The sequence below is a fragment of the Giraffa tippelskirchi genome, chromosome 10, assembly GCF_054371585.1.
Source record: "Giraffa tippelskirchi isolate mGirTip1 chromosome 10, T2T-mGirTip1v1.2.pri, whole genome shotgun sequence".
NCBI classification, from domain to species: domain Eukaryota; kingdom Metazoa; phylum Chordata; class Mammalia; order Artiodactyla; family Giraffidae; genus Giraffa; species Giraffa tippelskirchi.
This window is the reverse complement of record NC_137284.1, coordinates 79,108,464-79,128,976: the sequence shown is the minus strand read 5'-3', so window position 1 is coordinate 79,128,976 and position 20,513 is coordinate 79,108,464. Positions and strand designations below refer to the sequence as shown.

The 20,513-nt window shown below is 37.4% G+C and overlaps 2 protein-coding genes and 1 pseudogene across 4 annotated transcripts in view; all 3 read right to left on the bottom strand.

The window, feature by feature from the left end:
* Positions 1-4,786, bottom strand: part of LOC145524379 (RUN domain-containing protein 3B-like) — a 51,832-nt gene extending 47,046 nt beyond the window's left edge. The window contains exon 1 of one of the 2 annotated variants that reach the window (XM_081536469.1): positions 3,753-4,786. The gene's annotated coding sequence lies outside the window, so the exon portion shown is untranslated. The remainder of the gene's footprint in view (positions 1-3,752) is intronic. The other variant, XM_081536466.1, reaches the window with a different exon arrangement.
* Positions 3,482-19,181, bottom strand: LOC145522467 (ATP synthase F(1) complex subunit alpha, mitochondrial-like; annotated as a pseudogene).
* The window catches only part of CCDC126 (coiled-coil domain containing 126), an 86,032-nt gene continuing 83,313 nt past the window's right edge, over positions 17,795-20,513 (bottom strand). For both annotated transcript variants that reach the window (XM_081536463.1, XM_081536462.1), the window contains one exon: positions 17,795-19,593. In XM_081536463.1, coding sequence (XP_081392589.1) covers positions 19,409-19,593 — 185 coding nt within the window. In that variant the 3' untranslated portion in view covers positions 17,795-19,408. The remainder of the gene's footprint in view (positions 19,594-20,513) is intronic.

The following is a 20,513-nucleotide window of genomic DNA, read 5'->3' as shown; positions in this document are numbered from 1 at the left end:
AGACTTTATTTTGGGGGGCTCCAAAATTACTGCAGATGGTGACTGCAGCCATGAAATGAAGACTCTCGCTCCTTGGAATAAAAGCTATGACCAACCTAGACAGCATATGAAAAAGCAGAGATATTACTTTGCTGACAAAGGTCCATCTAGTCAGAGCTATGGTTTTTCCAGTAGTCATGTATGGATGTGAAAGTTGGACTATAAAGAAAGCTAAGTGCCGAAGAATTGATGCTTTTGAACTGTGGTGTTGGAGAAGACTCTTGAGAGTCCCTTGGACAGCAAGGAGATCCAACCAGTCCATCGTAAAGGAAATCAGTCTGAATATTCATTGGAAGGACTGATGTTGAAGCTGAAACGCCAATCCTTTGGCCACCTGATATGAAGAACTGACTCATTTGAAAAGACCCTGATGCTGGGAAAGATTGAAGGTGGGAGGAGATGGACGACAGAGGATGTGATGGATGGATGGCATCACCGAATCAATGGACATGAGTTTGAGTAAACTCCGGTAGTTGGTGATGGACAGGGAGGCCTGGCATGCTGCAGTCCATGGGATCGCAAGGAGTTGGACGTGACTGAACTGACTGAACTGATAAAAAATATTTACATGTTATATATATATATAAAAGAACAATATAATGAATTTAAAGTTGCCACCACCCAGTTTCAACAACCAGCAATACATAGCCATCTCTCCCTCCATGCACCTTCCCCAAACCTAGACTATTTTGAAGAAATATACTGAAGAGTTCATCACAAAGGAATGACTTTTAGCAGCTCACCTGACTGCCAAGTGGAGAATATCTTGTGAAGGAGAAGCACAGATGGAAACAGGAAGACCTGTTATGTTGTTGCTCAGTCGTGTCTGACACTTTGTGAACCCATGAACTGCAGCACACCAGGCTTTTCTGTCCTTTACTATCTCCCGGAGTCTGCCCAAACTCACGCCAATTGAGTCAGTGATGCCATCCCACCATCTCATCCCTTGTCTCCTCCTTCTCCTCCTGCCCTCAATCTTTCCCAGCATCAGGATCTTTTTGCAATGAGTCGGCTTTTCACATCAAGTGGCCAAAGTACTGGAGCTTCAGTTTCAGCATCAGTCCTTCTGATGAATATTCAGGGTTGATTTCCTTTCAGATTGACTTGTTTGATCTCCTTACTGTCTAAGGGACTCTCAAGAGTCTTCTCCAACACCACAGTTCAAAAGCATCAATTCTTTGGTGCTCAGCCTTCTTTATGGTCCAACTCTCACATCTGTACACGACTGTTGGAAAACCCACAGCTTTGACTACACAGCCCTTTGACTGTTATGAGCCTGTTACAATAATCCAGGTGCATTTACAGCAGCTCAGTTGGAAGTGATGGCAGTGGAAATGGTAAGATAGGGAGGACTGACTAGATCCTTAATATATATCAAAGATAGAAGCTGACAAGATATATTGGTGAATTGGTTATGGAATGTAAGACAGAACAATCAGAGATGACTTCACAGTATTAGGTCTGAGCACCTGATAGAGCTGCCATTTACTGAAACAGGGGAGACTGCCAGAGGAATAGCTGCATGGAGATTGAGAGTTTATCTTTGGACTTGCTAAGTTTAGATAACCTATTAGGCATCCAAGTGCCAACAGTGAATAAAAGTTGTATATCTATATCTGCAGTTCAGGGAAGAAGTCCAGGCAGAGATATACATTTTAGAGTGATTAGAAAATAGGTCATATTTAAATCCATGTGACAAGATGCAAGCTCTAGGAGATGAATATGAATGGAGGAGAGGTCCTGCTACACTTCAAAGTTGAGAGCAGGAAGAGAAGGAGGATCTAAGAAAGAAGACTTAATCAAACCCCAAGTGAGACAGAAAAAATAAAAATAAAACACAAGAAAAGTAGTGTCCCAGACAAGTAAAAAAAACACTTCAATAAGCAATACATATCACACACACACACACACAGAGCAATATTCACTATAGCACAATTAACTATACTCAATATCTTATAATAACCTATAAGGTAAAAGAATCTAAAAAAGAATACATATGTACATATAAGTCAGACACAACTGAGCACACACGCATATGTATAACTGAATCATACTTTGCTGTATATCTAAAACATTGTAAATCAAATATATTTCAATAAAAAATTTTAAAGAAAGAAGTATTTCAAGAAGGAGGTGGTATAGGAAAACACAAAACTAAATTTAAGAAGAAAATAAAAACCAATGCCTAGAATTTGAAAACAAACTGAAACAAATGAAACTAACTATATATCAGTTTGGTAACAAACACAGGAAAAAGAATTATTCCAATTAGTCTTAGAGCCTACTATTTTGCCTATACAGTCCTTAGTACAATATATTCTTAGGACAAAAGTACTGAAATGGCAAACAAATCTTAAAATATCTAATGTCATTTGTAGTTTTATTGTTAATAGTAACAACTATATTATTATTTTGAAGTTAACGTGTATATATTTTTAACATAATAGAACTAAGAAACTATGTTAAAACTGCTAAAGATCAATGTTCAACAGAAGAAGGTTAAAAAAATCTTATAATTTTACATTGTGGTTCTAAGTATTGGTATGAACTTGTAACCTTTTTATTTTTTTAAGTTACATATTTTCTAGCTCTGTCCACTGAAAGTGGTGATAATCAAGTAGCAACAAGCCATTTTGTGGTCCCCAAACACCATTCCATGCCAAAAGAACTCAGGTGTTTTGTTAACAAAGTCAGTTCCAGGAAATGTACCAACTGCATTTGGGACATCACATTGTGATAGGAAGAAGCTATCAAAAGCTAATATTGACAAATTAAGTGAATACAGAAAACATCAAAATGTTCCCCTTTGACCAAAATAGAATAATGTTACTATCAAACAATTGCAACTGACAAAAATATATTGAATGTGTAAAGTCACGAGTTCATAGTGATACTTAAAAAAGGAAAAAGAGCAAGAGATTTTTTGGACATGATGAAGGTTGCTAAGTAACCAACACACTACTCTAAAATTGGATAATTTTAAGGAAATAACTGAAGATCTTTGCTGTCTTTCTGGTTTGAACAATATTCCAGGGTAATCAAATAATTCTAAAGGACATAGTAAAATTTCCTCCATACATAATAATTCTAGTTAATAAATGTAGAAGTAATGATCAAACTAGAAACCACCATCTTACAACCCCTATTTCAAAATGAATCAGACAAAGATCATCAACAGATATTAAAATCATTAGTTAAAAGTTTGCTGGGAAACTTCACAGGGAAGGAATCAGGCTGTCACCACCTGAATCAAGCATTACTAAAAAAGTGAGACAATCTGACATTATGTGGTTCTCCAGGTGATAAACAGTATGAAGTCTGTAATATCACTTATGGCTAGGCAAAAATCTGAAACAGAATATAATCAAGTCTTTAGATCTCACTTCTAGACAATAAACAGGACTACTGACTCACTTTCTACAAGACATAAATAAAATAAGCTTCAACTATCAAGATAATCACTTACCCCAGCATAAGAGCCCTGAGTTCTTCAACAGCCATAGAATACTGTTCCTGCTTTAGGAACTCAAATACCACAACTCAAGAGTTGTTGAGTAGAAGCATAAAGGTCAGAACTGAACTAGGCAAACGCAGCAACCTCAACGTAAGGGGCCAATTTCAACGAGGTACCTGCACCTACTTCACAAACCTGGTGTGGGCAGCAGATCTGACATAGGACACACAAAAATCTATGTTAATGGTAGGGCAGATACCTTTGTAGAACAATTCTGTTTCCAAGAAGATCTGTCCATCATTGACAGAAATGACATTCATTGGAATGTAACCAGACACATCAACAGCTTGTGCTTCTGGTAAAGAAGTCAAGAAGCCACCAACAAAAGAATGCTTCATTATGTTTGCTCTCTCCAGGAGGTGGGAATGTAGATCTAACACATCACCAGGCTGGGTCTCACGAGTAGTACAGTGGTCTGCACGTCAGCGGAGGCACCTGACAATAAGCAATAGCCTGTTTATAGATAATTCATTCATGGATGATCAAAGTATGTTTGCTATTATCCCTAAAATACTTCCCCCCATAGGATGGTAAGAATAAGCAATCAGGTACTGATGTGGGGCCGTGTTAGAAGCAGAAGCTGAAACCACATTAGTGCATTCGTGTTCTCCATGGCATCCACATCTGTTAGGTGTCTTCACCAACTGGGCAACAATGGATCTCTTTTGACCAACAGCAGTGTAGATATATAATAGTACAGCTTCCTCTTTCCATCAGAAGAAAGTGAAAGTTGCTCAGTCATGTCTGACTCTTTATGACCCCATGGACTGTGGCCCAACAGGCTCCTCTGTCCATGGAATTCACCAGGCAAGAATACTGTAGTAGATTGCCATTTCCTTCTCCAGGGGATCTTCCCAACACAGGGATCAAACCTGGGTCTCCCACATTGCAGGCGGATTCTTTACCATCTGAGCCAAGGTGTCCTCCATTCTTGGAGAGTGTAATCTTTCAGACAGCACCTCTGAAGTGCCAGTCTTCTGAAGACAACTGTTAGAGGCACGGAGGTTCCTTTTAGCAATAAGGATGATCTCAAATTTTGAACATCAGCCTGGCCTGCCAAGGGAGGGTGTGAAAGCCACACAGCCCAAGCATGCGTGCCCAAACAGCATCTTTGCAGCTCTCTTTGGATGCTTCCTCTGCAGCTGCTATTTCTAGACTGACTTCCAAACAAACATTAACCAGAAGAAATCATACTAATATTTTAAGATAGTATAAGGATTATGAGATACTTATATAAGACAAAATATATTTTTAAGAAAAATCCTTATTATAAAGTCATAACAAAAATAAATAAAAGTATAATTCACTACAGACATAAAATAATTCTATTATGAAATTTTAAAACATACACAAAAGTAGGAAATGGTATTCTAAGATTCAACTATTGTTCACATTCTGTCATATCAGCTTTATGAGCACATACCCCAAAGATAACACTAGGAAAAAAATTTTTGATTGATTTTTTTATTGAGGTAAATTGACATACAGCATTACATGTTAGGTGTACAACATAATGATTTGATATTTGTGTACACTGTGAAATGGTCACCACAGTTAGTATAGTTAACATGCATTATCAGATTTATAGAATGTTTTTCTTCTGACGTGAGCTTTGATGTTTCATTACTCTCAGCAATTTTCAAACATGCAATACAGTATTATTAAATACAGTTGCCATACTATACATTACATCCCAACCTATTTATCTTATAAATGGAAATCTGTACTTTTTAACTCCCTTTATCCATTTCGCCCACCCTCCAGCCCCCGCCTCTAGCAACCAACAGTCTGTTCTATCTACAAACTTGGTTTCTGTCTTATAGATTCTACGTATAAGTGAGATCATAACCAGCAAATTTGTTTTAAAACATACATACACAGGTATTTCCTTCAGCACTATTTGTTACAGCATAAAAACTGGAAACAAACCAAACATTTATTAAAAGGGGACTAGTGGCATGAATAGCCACTATGAAGTTCTGTGCAATGTTGAAAAAAAAAAGAAAAGGAAGACCTCTTGAATACTACTATGAAGTGATCGCCAGAATATATTTTTAAATGTATAAACTATGTCACAGACAATGGGTATAAAATGCTACCTTTTATCTAAGAAATAACTGAAGAGCAAAGCAAAAACTAAATGAAAATCAACATTACAAACCACACTAGATATTATTATTATCAACAAGTTTAAGCCAATAAACTTGAAAATTTAAATGGACAAGAAAAAAAAATAGAGAAAATCCTACTTACTAAAACTCACACAAAAATAAAAAGTAAATCTAAATAACCCTATACCTATTAAAGAAAATGAATCCATAATTAAAGACCTTCCCCCAAAGAAATCTCCAAGCCGTATCACTTCACTTATGACATCTAAATTAACAAAGAAATAACATCAACCTTATAATGCTCTTATAGAGAACACTTTTCAACTTGTCTTATGACACCAGAGTAAATTCGACACCAGAATAAACTCAACACCAAAACTGAAGGACTTATAAGGACAGAAAATTACAGATTAATTTTTTTCATAAATCTCTTAAATCTATTGATTTAAAAATCCCTAAAACAAAATAGTAGCAACTGAATCCAGTAACTTATAAATGATATAATACATTACACACTGGAATGCAATGTTGGCTTAATATTTGAAAATCAATCACTGCATTTCACCATATTAAAAGAATAAAGAAAACCATGCAAACTGACAGGAATATAAAATAGAAATTAAACACTGGTACCCGAGTTGTACAGTAAATCTAAAACAAATATATATATATACACATATATACACATATAATTCTTCCCAGGGAAATAGGTAGCAATTTGGTTTAGAATACTGCCAAAGAGTTACTCTCTCCTCTTGGCTAGGCCTTATTCTGTTTGTAAGCAGCAATGAGATAAGTTTGGGGACATCAACAGACAGAGATGGGTCAAAGGGTCCCTTTATTCTCTGTCTTCAAGACAATGCTTTATCATCCCTTTGCTGGTAGAATTTACTTTTTTCTGGTGTATGCATGAGCAGTTCAAGACCCCCACTCACATGATTTTACCGGTTTGCTCCTAACCTACAACTAAGTTCTCTGGGCACAGTGGAGTAAATGTCCTTAAAGGAGTGTGTTGGGGTCCTTTAATGGACCGGAACCTGGTGGTGCAGAGTCGACGCTAAGAAAGAAGGAAGAAAAGAGGCTGATATTCCCTGGTTTACACAGTATGTCAACATAACTCTAGACAAAGAGTTAGCACTGTCTACGTAGGCACAGGACGACCTCTCGAGGAGGTCTTGAAAGCCCGGGCAAGTAAGTAGACACAGAGGACACCTATGGTCTGTGGAAGCTGCCTGAAAGGGAGAGAGAGAGAGAAATGAAGAAAGACACGGGGGCCAATGTTCTGATGGAACGAAAGGCATTTATTCAACATATTGTGGGCATATATATACTGTCTTACAAGATAGCTTTTTCAGCAGAGATAGGGATCAAAAAATCTTACAAGTTATCCAGGAAGCCTGAGGCTAGAATCATTCTCAAGAGAGGGGATTGTAAAAGTTATTTTCCATATCAGAAGGGAAGAGAGTTGTAAATGGCTACTTTTCACCGTATGGAAAGGCTACTTTCCATACTAACAAGATACATAAATTCCTATTACTCCTGGGAACAGGCTTGCCAGTCCCTCTTGCACCTGCATTCAGGGGCTGATAAGGAACATAGGATTTATGCAAGACCGAAAACAGCACACAGGAAGCTTCCTGTTAAATGCTTCCTGACAGGAGTGAAGTATTATGACTGTTCTATTACCTACCCCGAGCATGGGGAAGTGTGGAGATATCCAATCACACCACAACCAGTGAGAATGCAAAAAGGCACAAGCACTTTGAAAAAATAGTGCATTTCTTAATATACTTGCTATAGAATCCAGTAATGCTACTCCTAGGAATTTATCCAAAAAAAATGAAAATTTATGTTCACAAAAAAGAATTGTTCACTATTATGATAATGTTTATCATAATAGTCCAAAACTAGAAATAGCCCAAATGTTTATCAACAGAAGAAGAAAATGCAATCTGTGTTATATTCATACAATGAAATACTACTCTATATTAAACAAATTACTGACACATGCAAAACATAAATGAAAATCAAAAACACTTTTCACTTCACGATGACTGAAAGCAGCCAGACTGGTTCCACTTATATGAAATTCTAGAATGGGTAAAAGTAATCTATGGCGGAAAAAACTGCATTGGGGTGGGGGGTGGGATTTAGCTAGGAACAGTATAAGGGGTCTTTTAGGTGTGATTTTAGTGTCATATATTAACAGTTAACAGACTAATGCATTTGTCAAAACTCAGCTAAAGTATGTTAAAATTTGTGCATTTTACTTTATATATATTTTACACCCAGAGAAGAAATTTTAAACACTGAACTCTAGTTAATGACACAAATGTTAAAGCACTTAGCAAAAAGTGGGTGAAAACTGTAATTTGCTTCAGAGAGCATAAAAAAAGAAAATGATTTAATGGATGGATATGGCAGACTATAACAACAAAAAAAAACCTAACAGTAGAATCTGGATGGTGCAACCTTGCTGTATGCCTGGAAGTTTTATAATAAAACACTGAAAATAAATTTAAAGTTCTGTTGCCTCCTCTGAAATAGGTTCAGTGAGAAAGCTTTCCTCAGGTAGACACAGTAAGTAGCAAGTAAGCATAATTTGAAGAAAGAAACTTGTTACAGGACTTTGAAAAACACAAATCTTCATTCCTTTTAAGCAGTATGTATAGTTTGTCTTCACAATACTTTTGAAAGAACAGTATTTTTGTTGTTTTCGGTCACTAACTTGTGTCTGACTCCTTGTGACCTCCTGGAATACAGCACGCCAGGCTTCCCTGACATTCACTATCTTCCTGAGTTTGCTCAAATTCATGTCCATTGAGTCAGTGATGCCATCCAACCATCTCATCCTCTACTGCCCTCTTCGCCTCCTGCCCTCAATCTTTCCCAGCATCAGGGTTTTTTCTAAAGAGTCAGTTCTTCGCATCAGGTGGCCCAAGTATGGAGCTTCAGCATCAGTCCTTCCAATGAATATTCAGGGTTGACTTCCTTTAGGATCTCCTTGCAGTCCAAGGGACTCTCAGAGTCTTCTCCAGCACTGCAATTTGAAAGCATAAAATCTTCGGTGCTAAGCCTTCTTTATGGTCCACCTCTCACATCTATATATACTGGAAAAACCATAGCTTTGACTACATGCACCATTGTCAGCAAAGTGACTTCTCTGTTTTTTAATACAGTGTCTAGGTTTGTCATAGCTTTTCTTCCAAGGAGCAAGCATCTTTTAATTTCATGGCTGCAGGCACGATCTGCAGTGATTTTGGAGCCGAAGAAAATAGAATTCCACTTTTTCCCCCTTCTATTTACCATGAAGTGATGAGATCAGATGCCATTAGCTTCACTTTTTGAAAGTTGAGTTTCAAGCTAGCTTTTTTGCTCTCCTCTTTCACCTTCATCAAGAGCTCTTTCTCTTCACTTTGTGCCATTACAGTGGTATCATCTGCATATCTGAGGTTGCTGGTATTTCTCTTGGCAATCTTGATTCCAGCTTATGATTATCCAGCCTGGCATTTTGCACGATGTACTTGCCATATAAGTTAAATAAGCAGAGTGACAAAATAAGGCCAAGAAGGGTAATGTCAAAGAATGTTCAAACTACCACACAGTACTTAGTGTGACTTAAAAATACTAGTTGATAGGCATATTTTGATAGTGCCATGTTTCCTATAAAAAATGAGAAATCATTAATTGCACAGTAAGGGTTAAGTCTATAAAGAAAAATTTAATCAAGGAGTTCCCAGAACATAACTTGAATTTATTAGTAAAGTAGGTGTATTTTAGTTTCTTCAACCAATCTGAAGGGGGATAAAAGTCCTACCTGGCTTGTCTGGTATAGAATTTTGTTACTCTCCTTGCTACTGGTTCAGTTCCATTCATTCACTCAATGTGTCTGACTCTTTGTGACCCCAAGGACTGCAGCATGCCAGGCCTCCTTGTCCATCACCAACTCCTGGAGTTTACTCAAACTCATGTCCATCGAGCCGGTGATGACACCAACCATCACATCCTCTGTCATCCCCTTCTCCTCCTGCCTTCAATCTTTCCCAGCATCAGGGTCTTTTCAAATGAGTCAGTTCTTCACATCAGGTGGCCAAGGTACTGGAGTTTCAGCTTCAACATCAGTCCTTCCAATGAATATTCAGGATTGATTTCCTTTAGGATAGACTGGCTGGATCTCCTTGCTGTCCAAGGGACTCTCAAGAGTCTTCTCCAACACCACAGTTCAAAAGCATCAATTCTTCAGTGCTCAGCTTTCTTTATAATCCAACTTTCAGATCCATACACAACTACTGGAAAAATCATAGCCTTGACTAGACAGAACTTTGTTGGCAAAGTAATGTCTCTGCTTTTTAATATGCTGCCTAGGTGGCTCATAACTTTTCTTCCAATAAGTAAGCATCTTCTCATTTCATGGCTGCAGTCACCATCTGCAGTGATTCTGGAGCCCAAAATATAAAGTCTGTCACAGTTTCTGCTGTTTCCCCATCTATTTGCCATGAAGTGATGAGACCAGATGGCATGATCTTACTTTTATGAATGTTGAGTTTTAAGCCAACTCTTTCACTCTCCTCTTTCAACAAGAGGCTCTTTAGATCTTCTTTGCTTTCTCCCATAAGGGTGGTGTCATCTGCATACCTGAGGTTATTAATATTTCTCCCAGCAATCTTGATTCCAGTTTATGCTTCACCCAGCCCAGCATTCCTCATGATGTATTCTGCATATAAGCTAAACAAGCAAGGTGACAATATATAGCCTTGACTGACTCCTTTCCCGATTTGGAACCAGTCTGTTGTTCAATGTCCAGTTCCAACTGTTGCTTCCTGACCCGCATACAGGTTTCTCAAGAGGCAGATCAGGTGGTCTGGTATTCCCATGTCTTTCAGAATTTTCCAGTTTGTGCTGATCTACACAAAGGCTTTGGCATAGTCAATAAAGCAGAAATAGATGTTTTTCTGGAACTCTCTTGCTTTTTCAATGATCTAGCGGATGTTGGCAATTTGATCTCTGGTTCCTCTGCCTTTTCTAAAACCAGCTTGAACATCTGGAATTTCACAGTTCACGTACTGTTGAAGCCTGGCTTGGAGAATTTTGAGCTTTACTAGCGTGTGACATGAGTGCAACTGTGCGGTAGTTAGAGCAGTCTTTGGCATTGCCTTTCTTTGGGATTGGAATGAAAACTGACCTTTTCCAGTCCTGTGGCCACTGCTGAATTTACCACATTTGCTGGCATATTGAGTGCAGTACTTTAACAGCATCATCTTTTAGGATATGAAATAGCTCAACTGGAATTCCATCACCTCCACTAGCTTTGTTCGTAATGATGCTTCCTAAGGCTTCCTTGACTTCACACTCCAGGATGTCTGGCTCTAGGTGAGTGAATACCATCATGATTGTCTAGGTTGTGAAGATCTTTTTTGTACAGTTCTTTTGTGTATTCTTGACACCTCTTCTTGACACCTTCTGCTTCTGTTAGGTCCATACTATTTCTGCCCTTTATTGAGCCGATCTTTGCATGAAATGTTCCCTTGGTAGCTCTAATTTTCTTGACGAGATCTCTAGTCTTTCACATTCTATTGTTTTCCTCTATCTCTTTGCATTGATCACTGAGGAAGGCTTTCTTATCTCTCCTTGTCATTCTTTGGAACTCTGCATTCAAATGGGTATATCTTTCCTTTTCTCCTTTGCTTTTTGCTTCTCTTCTCTTCACAGCTATTTGTAAGGCTTCCTCAGACAGCCATTTTGCTTTTTTGCATTTCTTTTTCTTGGGGATGGTTTTGGCCCCTGTCTCCTGTACAATGTCATGAACCTCCATCCATAGTTCATCAGGCACTCTATCAGATCTAATCCCTTGAATCTATTTCTCACTTCCACTGAGCAATCATTAGGGATTTGATTTAGGTCATACCTGAATGGTCTAGTGGTTTCCCCTACTTTCTTCAATTTAAGTCTGAATTTGGCAATAAAGAGTTCATGATCTGAGCCACAGTCTGCTCCCGATCTTGTTTTTGCTGACTGTATAGAGCTTCTCCATCTTTGGCTGCAAACAGAATCAATCTGATTACAGTATTGACCATCTGGTGATGTCCATGTGTAAAGTCTTCTCTTGTGTTGTTGGAAGAGGGTGTTTGCTATGACCAGTGCATTCTCTTGGCAAAACTCTACTAGCCTTTGCCCTGCTTCATTCTGTACTCCAAGGCCAAATTTGCCTGTTATGCCAGGTGTTTCTTGACTTCCTACTTTTGCATTCCAGTCCCCTATAATGAAAAGGACATCTTTTTTGAGTGTTAGTTCTAGAAAGTCTTGTAGGTCTTCATAGACACGTTCAACTTCAGCTTCTTCAGCATTACTAGTCGGGGCATAGACTTGGATTACCGTGATACTGAATGGTTTGCCTTGGAAACAGAGATCATTCTGTCGTTTTCGAGACGCATCCAAGTACTGCATTTCAGACTCTTCTGTTGACTATGACGGCTACTTCATTTCTTCTAAGGGATTCTTGCCCACAGTAGTAGATATAATGGTCATCTGAGTTAAATTCACCCATTCCAGTCCAGTTTAGTTCGGCGATTCCTAAAATGTTGATGTCCACTCTTGCCATCTCCTGTTTGACCACTTTCAATTTGCCTTGATTCATGGACCTAACATTTCAGGTTCCTATGCAATATTGCTCTTTACAGCATCAGACCTTGCTTCTATCACCAGTCCCATCCACAATGGGTGTTGTTTTTGCTTTGGCTCCATCCCTTCATTCTTTCTGGAGTTATTTCTCCACTGATCTCCAGTAGCATATTGGGCACCTGAGGAGTTCATCTTTCAGTGTCTTATCTTTTTGCCTTTCCATACTGTTCATGGGGTTCTCAAGCCAAGAATACTGAAGTGGTTTGCCATTCCCTTCTCCTGTGGACCACATTTGCTGCTAGCAGCAAATTATTAGAATTCTGTACATTATTTTTCTTCTTAAATAAAGAAAAATGAAAACAGCTCTGCCAAAAGTCATACCATGAATATAACAGAATTAAGAAACACACTTTTTCAACTTCAAAAATCTGAAATATTTTTTAAAAAAATAGAATATTTTGAAAAATCAACTTCAAAATAGCATTTTTTTATATTAAAATACATATGCCTTTTAACTGGGATTAAAAGTGTGATCATGTCCTATTTAAGTTATATCCATCTATCGTAATATATTCATATGTACATTAAATACCATTTAAAGATAAAAACATTTGTCTCCAAATCCCTAGAGAAGAACTAAGAGAAGACCATAGACAATGAGGAAAACATGAAGAATCATTCCTATTTACTCGTATATCTATCCTTGAAACATACACTGGCATCTCACAGGTTTCATCTACTTCAATGAGTTATTTCTCAGAAAATTTCTTAGTTCCTTACACAAATGGACATGGGTCACATCACTTCTGTTTTAAGATATGTCTCAATTCTAGGAGTTTGCAAAGTTTTTGTTCTTTTTATTTTTCTATATATATAAGTAATAAAAATGAAATGTGGAAAGATACAACTCGTAACAGTATAAAACACACTTATTTAGTAATAAATATAACAAAACACATACAAAACCTCTGCAAGGGAACTTATAAAAGTTTACTGAGAAACATTAAAGAAAATCTTAATAAATTTTTAAGAGTTACCAAATTCATGGAAAGAAAGACTCAATATTTTAAAGATTGCAGTTCCTTCCAAATCAATTTATAGTTTAATCTTATTCTGAAAGTTTTTATTTTTAAGCTGCAAATCATTACACATTAAATTGAAATAACAAGACTTCCCTGGTGGCTCAGTGGTAAAGAATTTGCCTGCCAAAGCAGGAGACAACAAGTTTGACCCCTGATCGGGGAAGATCTCATGTTATAGAGCGACTAAACCGATGGGCCACAACTACTGGCCTGTGCTCTAGAGCCCAGGAGCCACAACTACTGAAGTGTATGTGTCCTAGAGCCCCTGCTCCACAAGAGAAGTCACTACAATGAGAAGCCCATGCACTTCAACGAAGAGTAGCCCTGCTCACCACAACTACAGAAAAGCCTGAACGGCAATTAAGACCCTGCACAGCCAAAAATAAAATAATAAAATTTTTAAAAATAACATACAAATTCATTTGTTAATTCATTTGATAAACATTTACTATGTACTGGCTACCGTGCTGGGAGCTAGGAACCTGATGGTCTCTGAATATACAGAAAAGCCTCCTACTTCAGAATGGTAGTGAGAGAAGGTCTCTCTGTAGAAGTGGCTTTCAGTTAAGACTTAAAGAAAGAGAAGCCACTCATGAGGGCTGGGAGAAGAGAATCCAGACAGAGGGAACAGTGTGAATGAAGGACTAAATGCATGAAGCAGGGACCACAAGTGATAACAGGATTCCAAAGAAAGGGGCAATCTCTTGAGGCTGGGGATGGAAAGCCTGGAATGCTAAGTAGGTAAAACCTGACAAGGACATCGGAAAAAAAAATTGTACTCAAACCAGAGAGAGTAAGGGGAAGGGTTTCCAAGCAAGCAAATAGAAAAAAACAAATCAGGACTACATAATATAAAACAGGGTAGTCAAAGCCTGACCGCAGAATTGTTTCGTAGTTGTGACTACTTTAGGGCTGGGCTTCATCTGCTTGGAATCCCAATGGGACACTGTAAGATAGCAAAGGGTCCCAGCTGTGCCTATTATCATGGGACGTTATTTCACAAAGTCAGCACTCATGCCTTATCATCAGCAAGAAATATTAGTTATCCTGGTTTTGCAGAGGCAAAGAATACTTTCCTTCTGGACTTCTGGGTTGCAAAGAAATCAGTTCTCTCCACTTTGGCAGCAGTATACGTGAAGTGAAGACTCCCTGGAGAAAGGTGTTAAAAAGTAGAGCTTATGTCTTCCCCAAGTTCATTATTTCCCTGATAAAGTTAACTGGGCCATAATCAACAGGAACAAAAACTTCCTCCTTTTAGAGCTGTGGCCTTGGCTTCCTTTTTTAGCCTCAGGAAAACTTTCTTTCTAGAAACAGAAGGCAGAGTGGCCACCTTTGCAGTCTCAGGGCCCTGCAGCTGAGGCTGTGTCGGAAGTCACTTGTTTTAATCAAAGAAAGAGCAACCTTTCTTCTGCTTTAACCATGGTTATTTAGCACTGTATTTAAACTTAACATTGTTTTTAGCACATGATATTTAGGGGAAAAGATAAGAAAAATTAAGCCATGTAAAGAGAAAAGTGATTTTTACTTGAAACTATCAATATTCACAGCACCTTCCTGGAAGAGTTTATTTCCAAGCACCATTTAGTTATTTCCCAAGGCAGAAAAAGCAGCAGCCTGTAAAGAGAGAATAAACTACATAAATATGTCAATCCTCCAACCCCCAACTTCTGACTGCCTTTCTCCTCCAACTGTGTCTTTGCCTGGAAGCTAAAAGAAGGGTATTTTTAGCTAAAATGCACTGTTACTGTTCACAACAAGCATTCTTTACATTCATTCTTTTAAATACATCGACTTCAGGGGAAGGCCAGAGAACCCTTTTATTTATACAAGATGACTATTAATCAAAATGCTAAAAAGAGGAATTCTATGAAAAACTTTCCTCACTTCTCCATGGAGAGATCAATTCCAGGCTGGTGATCAGTGCAAGGATCATGTACAGTGAGCAGAAATCATCCAGAGACAGAAAACCGGTGGAATCAGAGCTTTTGCAATTTAAAATACTCTCAATAGCTTCCTACATGGCTCAGTGGTAAAGAATCTGCCTGCCAATGCAGGAGGATGCAGGTTCAATCCCTGGGTCAAGAAGATCGCCTGGAGAAGGAAACGGCAACCCACTCCAGTATTCTTGCCACGGAAATCCAGGCAAATTCTTGTGTGGAGCTTGGCGGGCTATAGTCCTTGAGGTTGCAGAGTCGGACACGACTGAGCATGCACACACACACTAGACACTGATGGAGAACTGCCCTAAATTCCATTCTGGACACACAAAAAATGGCCTTAATGGGAAGACTGAGAAGATTCTATTCACCCTAGAGAATATTCCTCCCTTCTCTTTATTCCAAGATGTGATGTAACAGCCGCTATTGTGACAGGCTTGTTCATAAGCTCCCCAATACTATGGCGCGTGTTCATCTCCCATCATCCACAAATCCAGCCATCCTGGGCCATCAGCCTGGGTTGGCTACCACCAACCAGTTGGTGCCTGGGAGCCCAGCACCTACTGTGTGATGCCTCTTCAGACTCTATGTGCTTTGTTGACCCATGTGTTTGAGGACAAAGTGAGGCGATCTCTCCTGGATCACAACAGAAAAGTCCGTAGATCCAGGGGACAAGATAAGGGGAGGAAAGGAGAATGCTTGAGCTTACTTAAGCCAAGATTCACAGAACAGCTGATAAGGCACAGTGACCAAGAGCACAGACCCTATAAACCAACCCTTCCAGGTTTGAATCTCTGCTGAGCAGCATAAAAGATCTGTGACCAGAGCCCTTATATCCAGCTTCTCCATACCTTAGTCCCTCATCTACAAAACGGGGATTAACAGAACCTACCTCACAAAGCTGTTTTGAAGATTAAAACAAGACATTGTACATGATGGCATAGTGCAGGGCACAGGCCTTAGTAGATGCTCAGTAAGTGTTACTGTAATGACATCATCACATGAGGGATATTATTAAGAATAAATTCTCCAAATCCTTCCTGCTCTAACTCCTTCCTCCCAGAACACACTAGTTTTGAATAGTTTTAATACACAAAGTGTAGAGACTCTTTCAGGAGGCAGAGGCCAGTGGCCCTTCTTACCTGGCAGATGTCCCCTTTCTGGGCTCTCCTGCTTCAATTATCCACTCAAGGCTTCTGGCCTGAAACTCCCAATTCCAATCTCAAGAAAAGACTCAAAGGGGAATTTTTTTTCCTCCTTTCAAACTCATGAAGATGAAAAACAAACAAAAAGCACATTTATCTCAAAATTGAACATAATCTGTTATGGGTAAATTTCCAAACACCAATGGTTCAAAATGCTTCCTCTCCTCAAACTTTGCTATTATACCTCACATCACCTTCCCATTTAAAAAGAATCCTCAGAACCAAAGTTTACTTGTCTGAAAAAAATTAGTATTAACTATTAATGTCTAATTGATATGTGATAGTAAAGAAAGAGTGGGTGGATGACTGAATTAAACACCTGAGAAAGCTAAATGAAAAATGATTTATTTAAATGAATGATGATGCTAATTAACACTCAAAAAGAAGCAACATGAAGTAACTTTTGACCTAATAAAGACTCACTGGAAGCCCTAAACTCATTCTGGAAAGATGTCTGCAAGATACTGACACTAATAAAATTAAAAAAAAAAAAAAAATATATATATATATATATAGTATACACACACACACACACACACACACACACACACACACACACACTGGAATATTACTCAGTCATTAAAAAGAAAGAAATAATGCCATTTGCAGCAACATGGATGGACCTGAAGATTACCATACAAAGTGAAGTAAGTCAGACAAATATCGTATGATATTGCTTATATACAGAATCTAAAAAAATGATACAAACAAACTTATTTACAAAACAGAAACATATTCACAGACTTACAGCACAAGCTTATGGTTAACAGGAGGGAGGGGTGGAGGGGAAGGAGTATATTGGGAGTTGGGGACTGATATGTACACACTTCTATATTTAAAATAGATAATCAACAAGGACCTACTGTACAACACAGGGAACTCTGCTCTGTACTCTGTAATAACCTAATGAAGAAAGAATTTGAAAAAGAACAGACACATACATGTATAACTGAATCCCTTTGCTGGATACCTGAAACTAACACAACACTGTTAATCAACTATGCTTCAATGTAAAATTAAAATTTAAATTTAAAAAAAGACTCAACAGTAAACTTCAACTTGAGGGAACAAACCTAGGAACCACTTCCAATCACAAACCTCAGAATTTGTTCCCATCAGTCCCCAAGTTCAGACTCTTCTAATCTGAACGAGTCAATCTTTCATTTTTCTCTTTTGAAACAGCTATTGGGAACTGATGGAACAAAACTCAAAATTATCTAACACTCCTTTTAATCACTTACCATTTATTAAAAGAACAATCACCATTAAAGAAGAAAACTTATAACACTTTAAAGTACAAATAATACATTTTATTTCATCCCTGGAAACAAAAACAAAAAATGTACACATCTAATGAGAGACTGAACAACTATTCCAAACTTTACCTGGAAACGGTATGTAAATAATTTCTTCACGTAAAGACAGGGTACAGGGAAGAGTCTGGAAAGATACCTTTCAAGAAGTATTTTCTCATACTTACTTTTAATAAACCATTATAATTATTGCTACCACATCTGGTAGCACATTGTAACAATGAACAATACAATTTCCAAAACTAAATACAATACAGTCTAAATCTAGAAGCTAGCTGCACTTAGAGAATAAATACTATGAAACATAGGGCACCATATGGCAATTAAATTTGCAACAAGGAAAATTTAAATAAAGGTGTACTTTGCTCTATACTAGAATCACCCAAGATTGAGCTCTCTTGTGCTATATATAGAATAGCTGTTTTCCTGAAAAGATAGTCCATCTTCATAATTTAAATTACATTTTAAATGCTCTTAATTATTTTTAAGTGGTCACTATATAAAATGAATATCTACTGTATATCATACAAATCCAACATTTCATAAAGCAGTATATATCCTATATACTATAATGTTAACATTTTCCAAACAATTTAATGCAACACACACAAATACTTTTATTATATACATCTGGCTAAAGTCCTTAAGAGTTCCAGTCTCACAAATATCTCAGTTTCACCCTCCCTTGCCAATATAATAAAAGCAAAAATTACCCAAATATGGAAATAATGTGCTTTCTTGACAGCATAATCACTCAAAGTGTTATATTTTTAAATTAATGTTCATCTATATGAAAAATCATGAATTAGTATTTAACCTCATCATAAAAATATCTTTTATTCTTCAGAATATAAGTATATAAGAAAATGTTACATACGAGATTGGAGATTACTATTTTAATGTTATTTAATTGCCCCAATGTTTAGAATAGTTTATGAACAGTGGCTACTACCCATTTCAAGATTATACTCTTACAAATGTAATTTTTTTTAATATACAATAATTAACCTTCAGTTATTCTGAAGGGATAGTGCAAATGAAGACATTCTTTGGGTCATCATTTCAAAACACTATTTTCAACATTATACTTCCTTTCTCTCTGCTCATAATCTGAATAACAAAATATAGTAAGTACTGGAAGTAAACACATTTTCTAATAGTATTAGTCCAACAGTCACATCTATCCATAACAAATGACAAAACGATTCAATAACAATATTCCTCATTTGTCTAAAAAATATGTTATATATTTAAATAAATATTTTGTAGAAATGAATCCGTCTTTCAGTGTTTTTGTTTCAACTTGGTCTCAAACACAAAGATTTATACAAAGATCACCTACCTGCTTACTACATCAACCATGTTACCAAATTCCCTTTAAGGCTATAGTACAGCATTGAAGAGATGTGCCTGAAAGCAAACTAATAACTTTTTAAATTATATACAGAATTAAAGTTCCATGAATCCAGCATATTCCTTGAAAATGCGTAGAGCTTTTATTGTTAAGTATTACTCTATGCTAGCCAGTGATTTCCTGCCATAGGATATAATCCATGGTGAATGTAGCAGCACAAGGTGATCTTCCACTGCTATCTAATGCTGCCTGATGCTTTTATCCTTTTATTTGTGGTCAGTGGCACTGGATTCCCACTGGTACCACTGGTAGTGCTAGCTGCTGAGCCATTCACAACAATATAGTCGACTTTGTTCTCCAGCTTTACCAAACGTTGTAAAATGTCATCCAAAAGGACAGCAATTGTTCTTCTTAGATCCGCTAGGGGGGAAAAAATGAGAATAAATCATTATAAACAGTGATAGAGCACCTAATATTTGTGCTTTCATAGTTTGACGGGAAACATGAACAATTACTGAATCATCTGAAATATACTAGAGAGAAAGCACTCAAACCACAAACAGGAAAAGCCTCAGTATTTTAATCAATAGTATCACATACAAAGCTTCTTATAGGAATAACTTCAGTTATAAACATGGGGAAACTCACCTTTCTAATGCAATAAAACAGATTTAAGGGCTGGTTTAAAATGTCAGTCCCTCTGTAAGAAACCCATTTACTTTGAGATTCTTAAGCAGTCTGTGAAGATGACTGTGGGCTAGGCAGGTAAGGCAAAAAGCTAGCTAAGTAAGAAACTCAATGAAATGTAGAAACAAAAAACCTAGAACCGCCACAGGCTGAAATGTGGGGGGAACCCAGGAACCAGAGCAGAGCCAGGAACCTGGTTAGTGCAATACAGATAGTAGTTTTGACTAGCAAATGATAGGGGAAACTATCTTCTAATCTCTCTGGGAGGTTAAAGGATGTCAGCAGAATCTACCTGGCAAGAATGAAATTATGACCCTCTGCTTCATTTTAAGTCTTTTTTCTCAGGATTCCCAATGGCACCTAGCACATATTAGGTATTCAGTTAGTGACAACTAATATTGCTATTTTTTGTTGATCCTGGACCAAAAATAGCAGCTCAACCCCTATCTGTGATCAGTGAAAGAAATCATTTCAACAACAGCTCATAAAATTGCTAATGGTTCTGTTACTAAGTCATCAGAAAAAAAAAAAAATTGATAGAAGAAAAATAAAATAGGTAAATTGGACTTCATCAAAATTTAAAGCTGTTGGATATCAAAAGATACTATCCAGAAAGGGAAATGACAATCTGTAAAATGGAAGAAAATATTTGC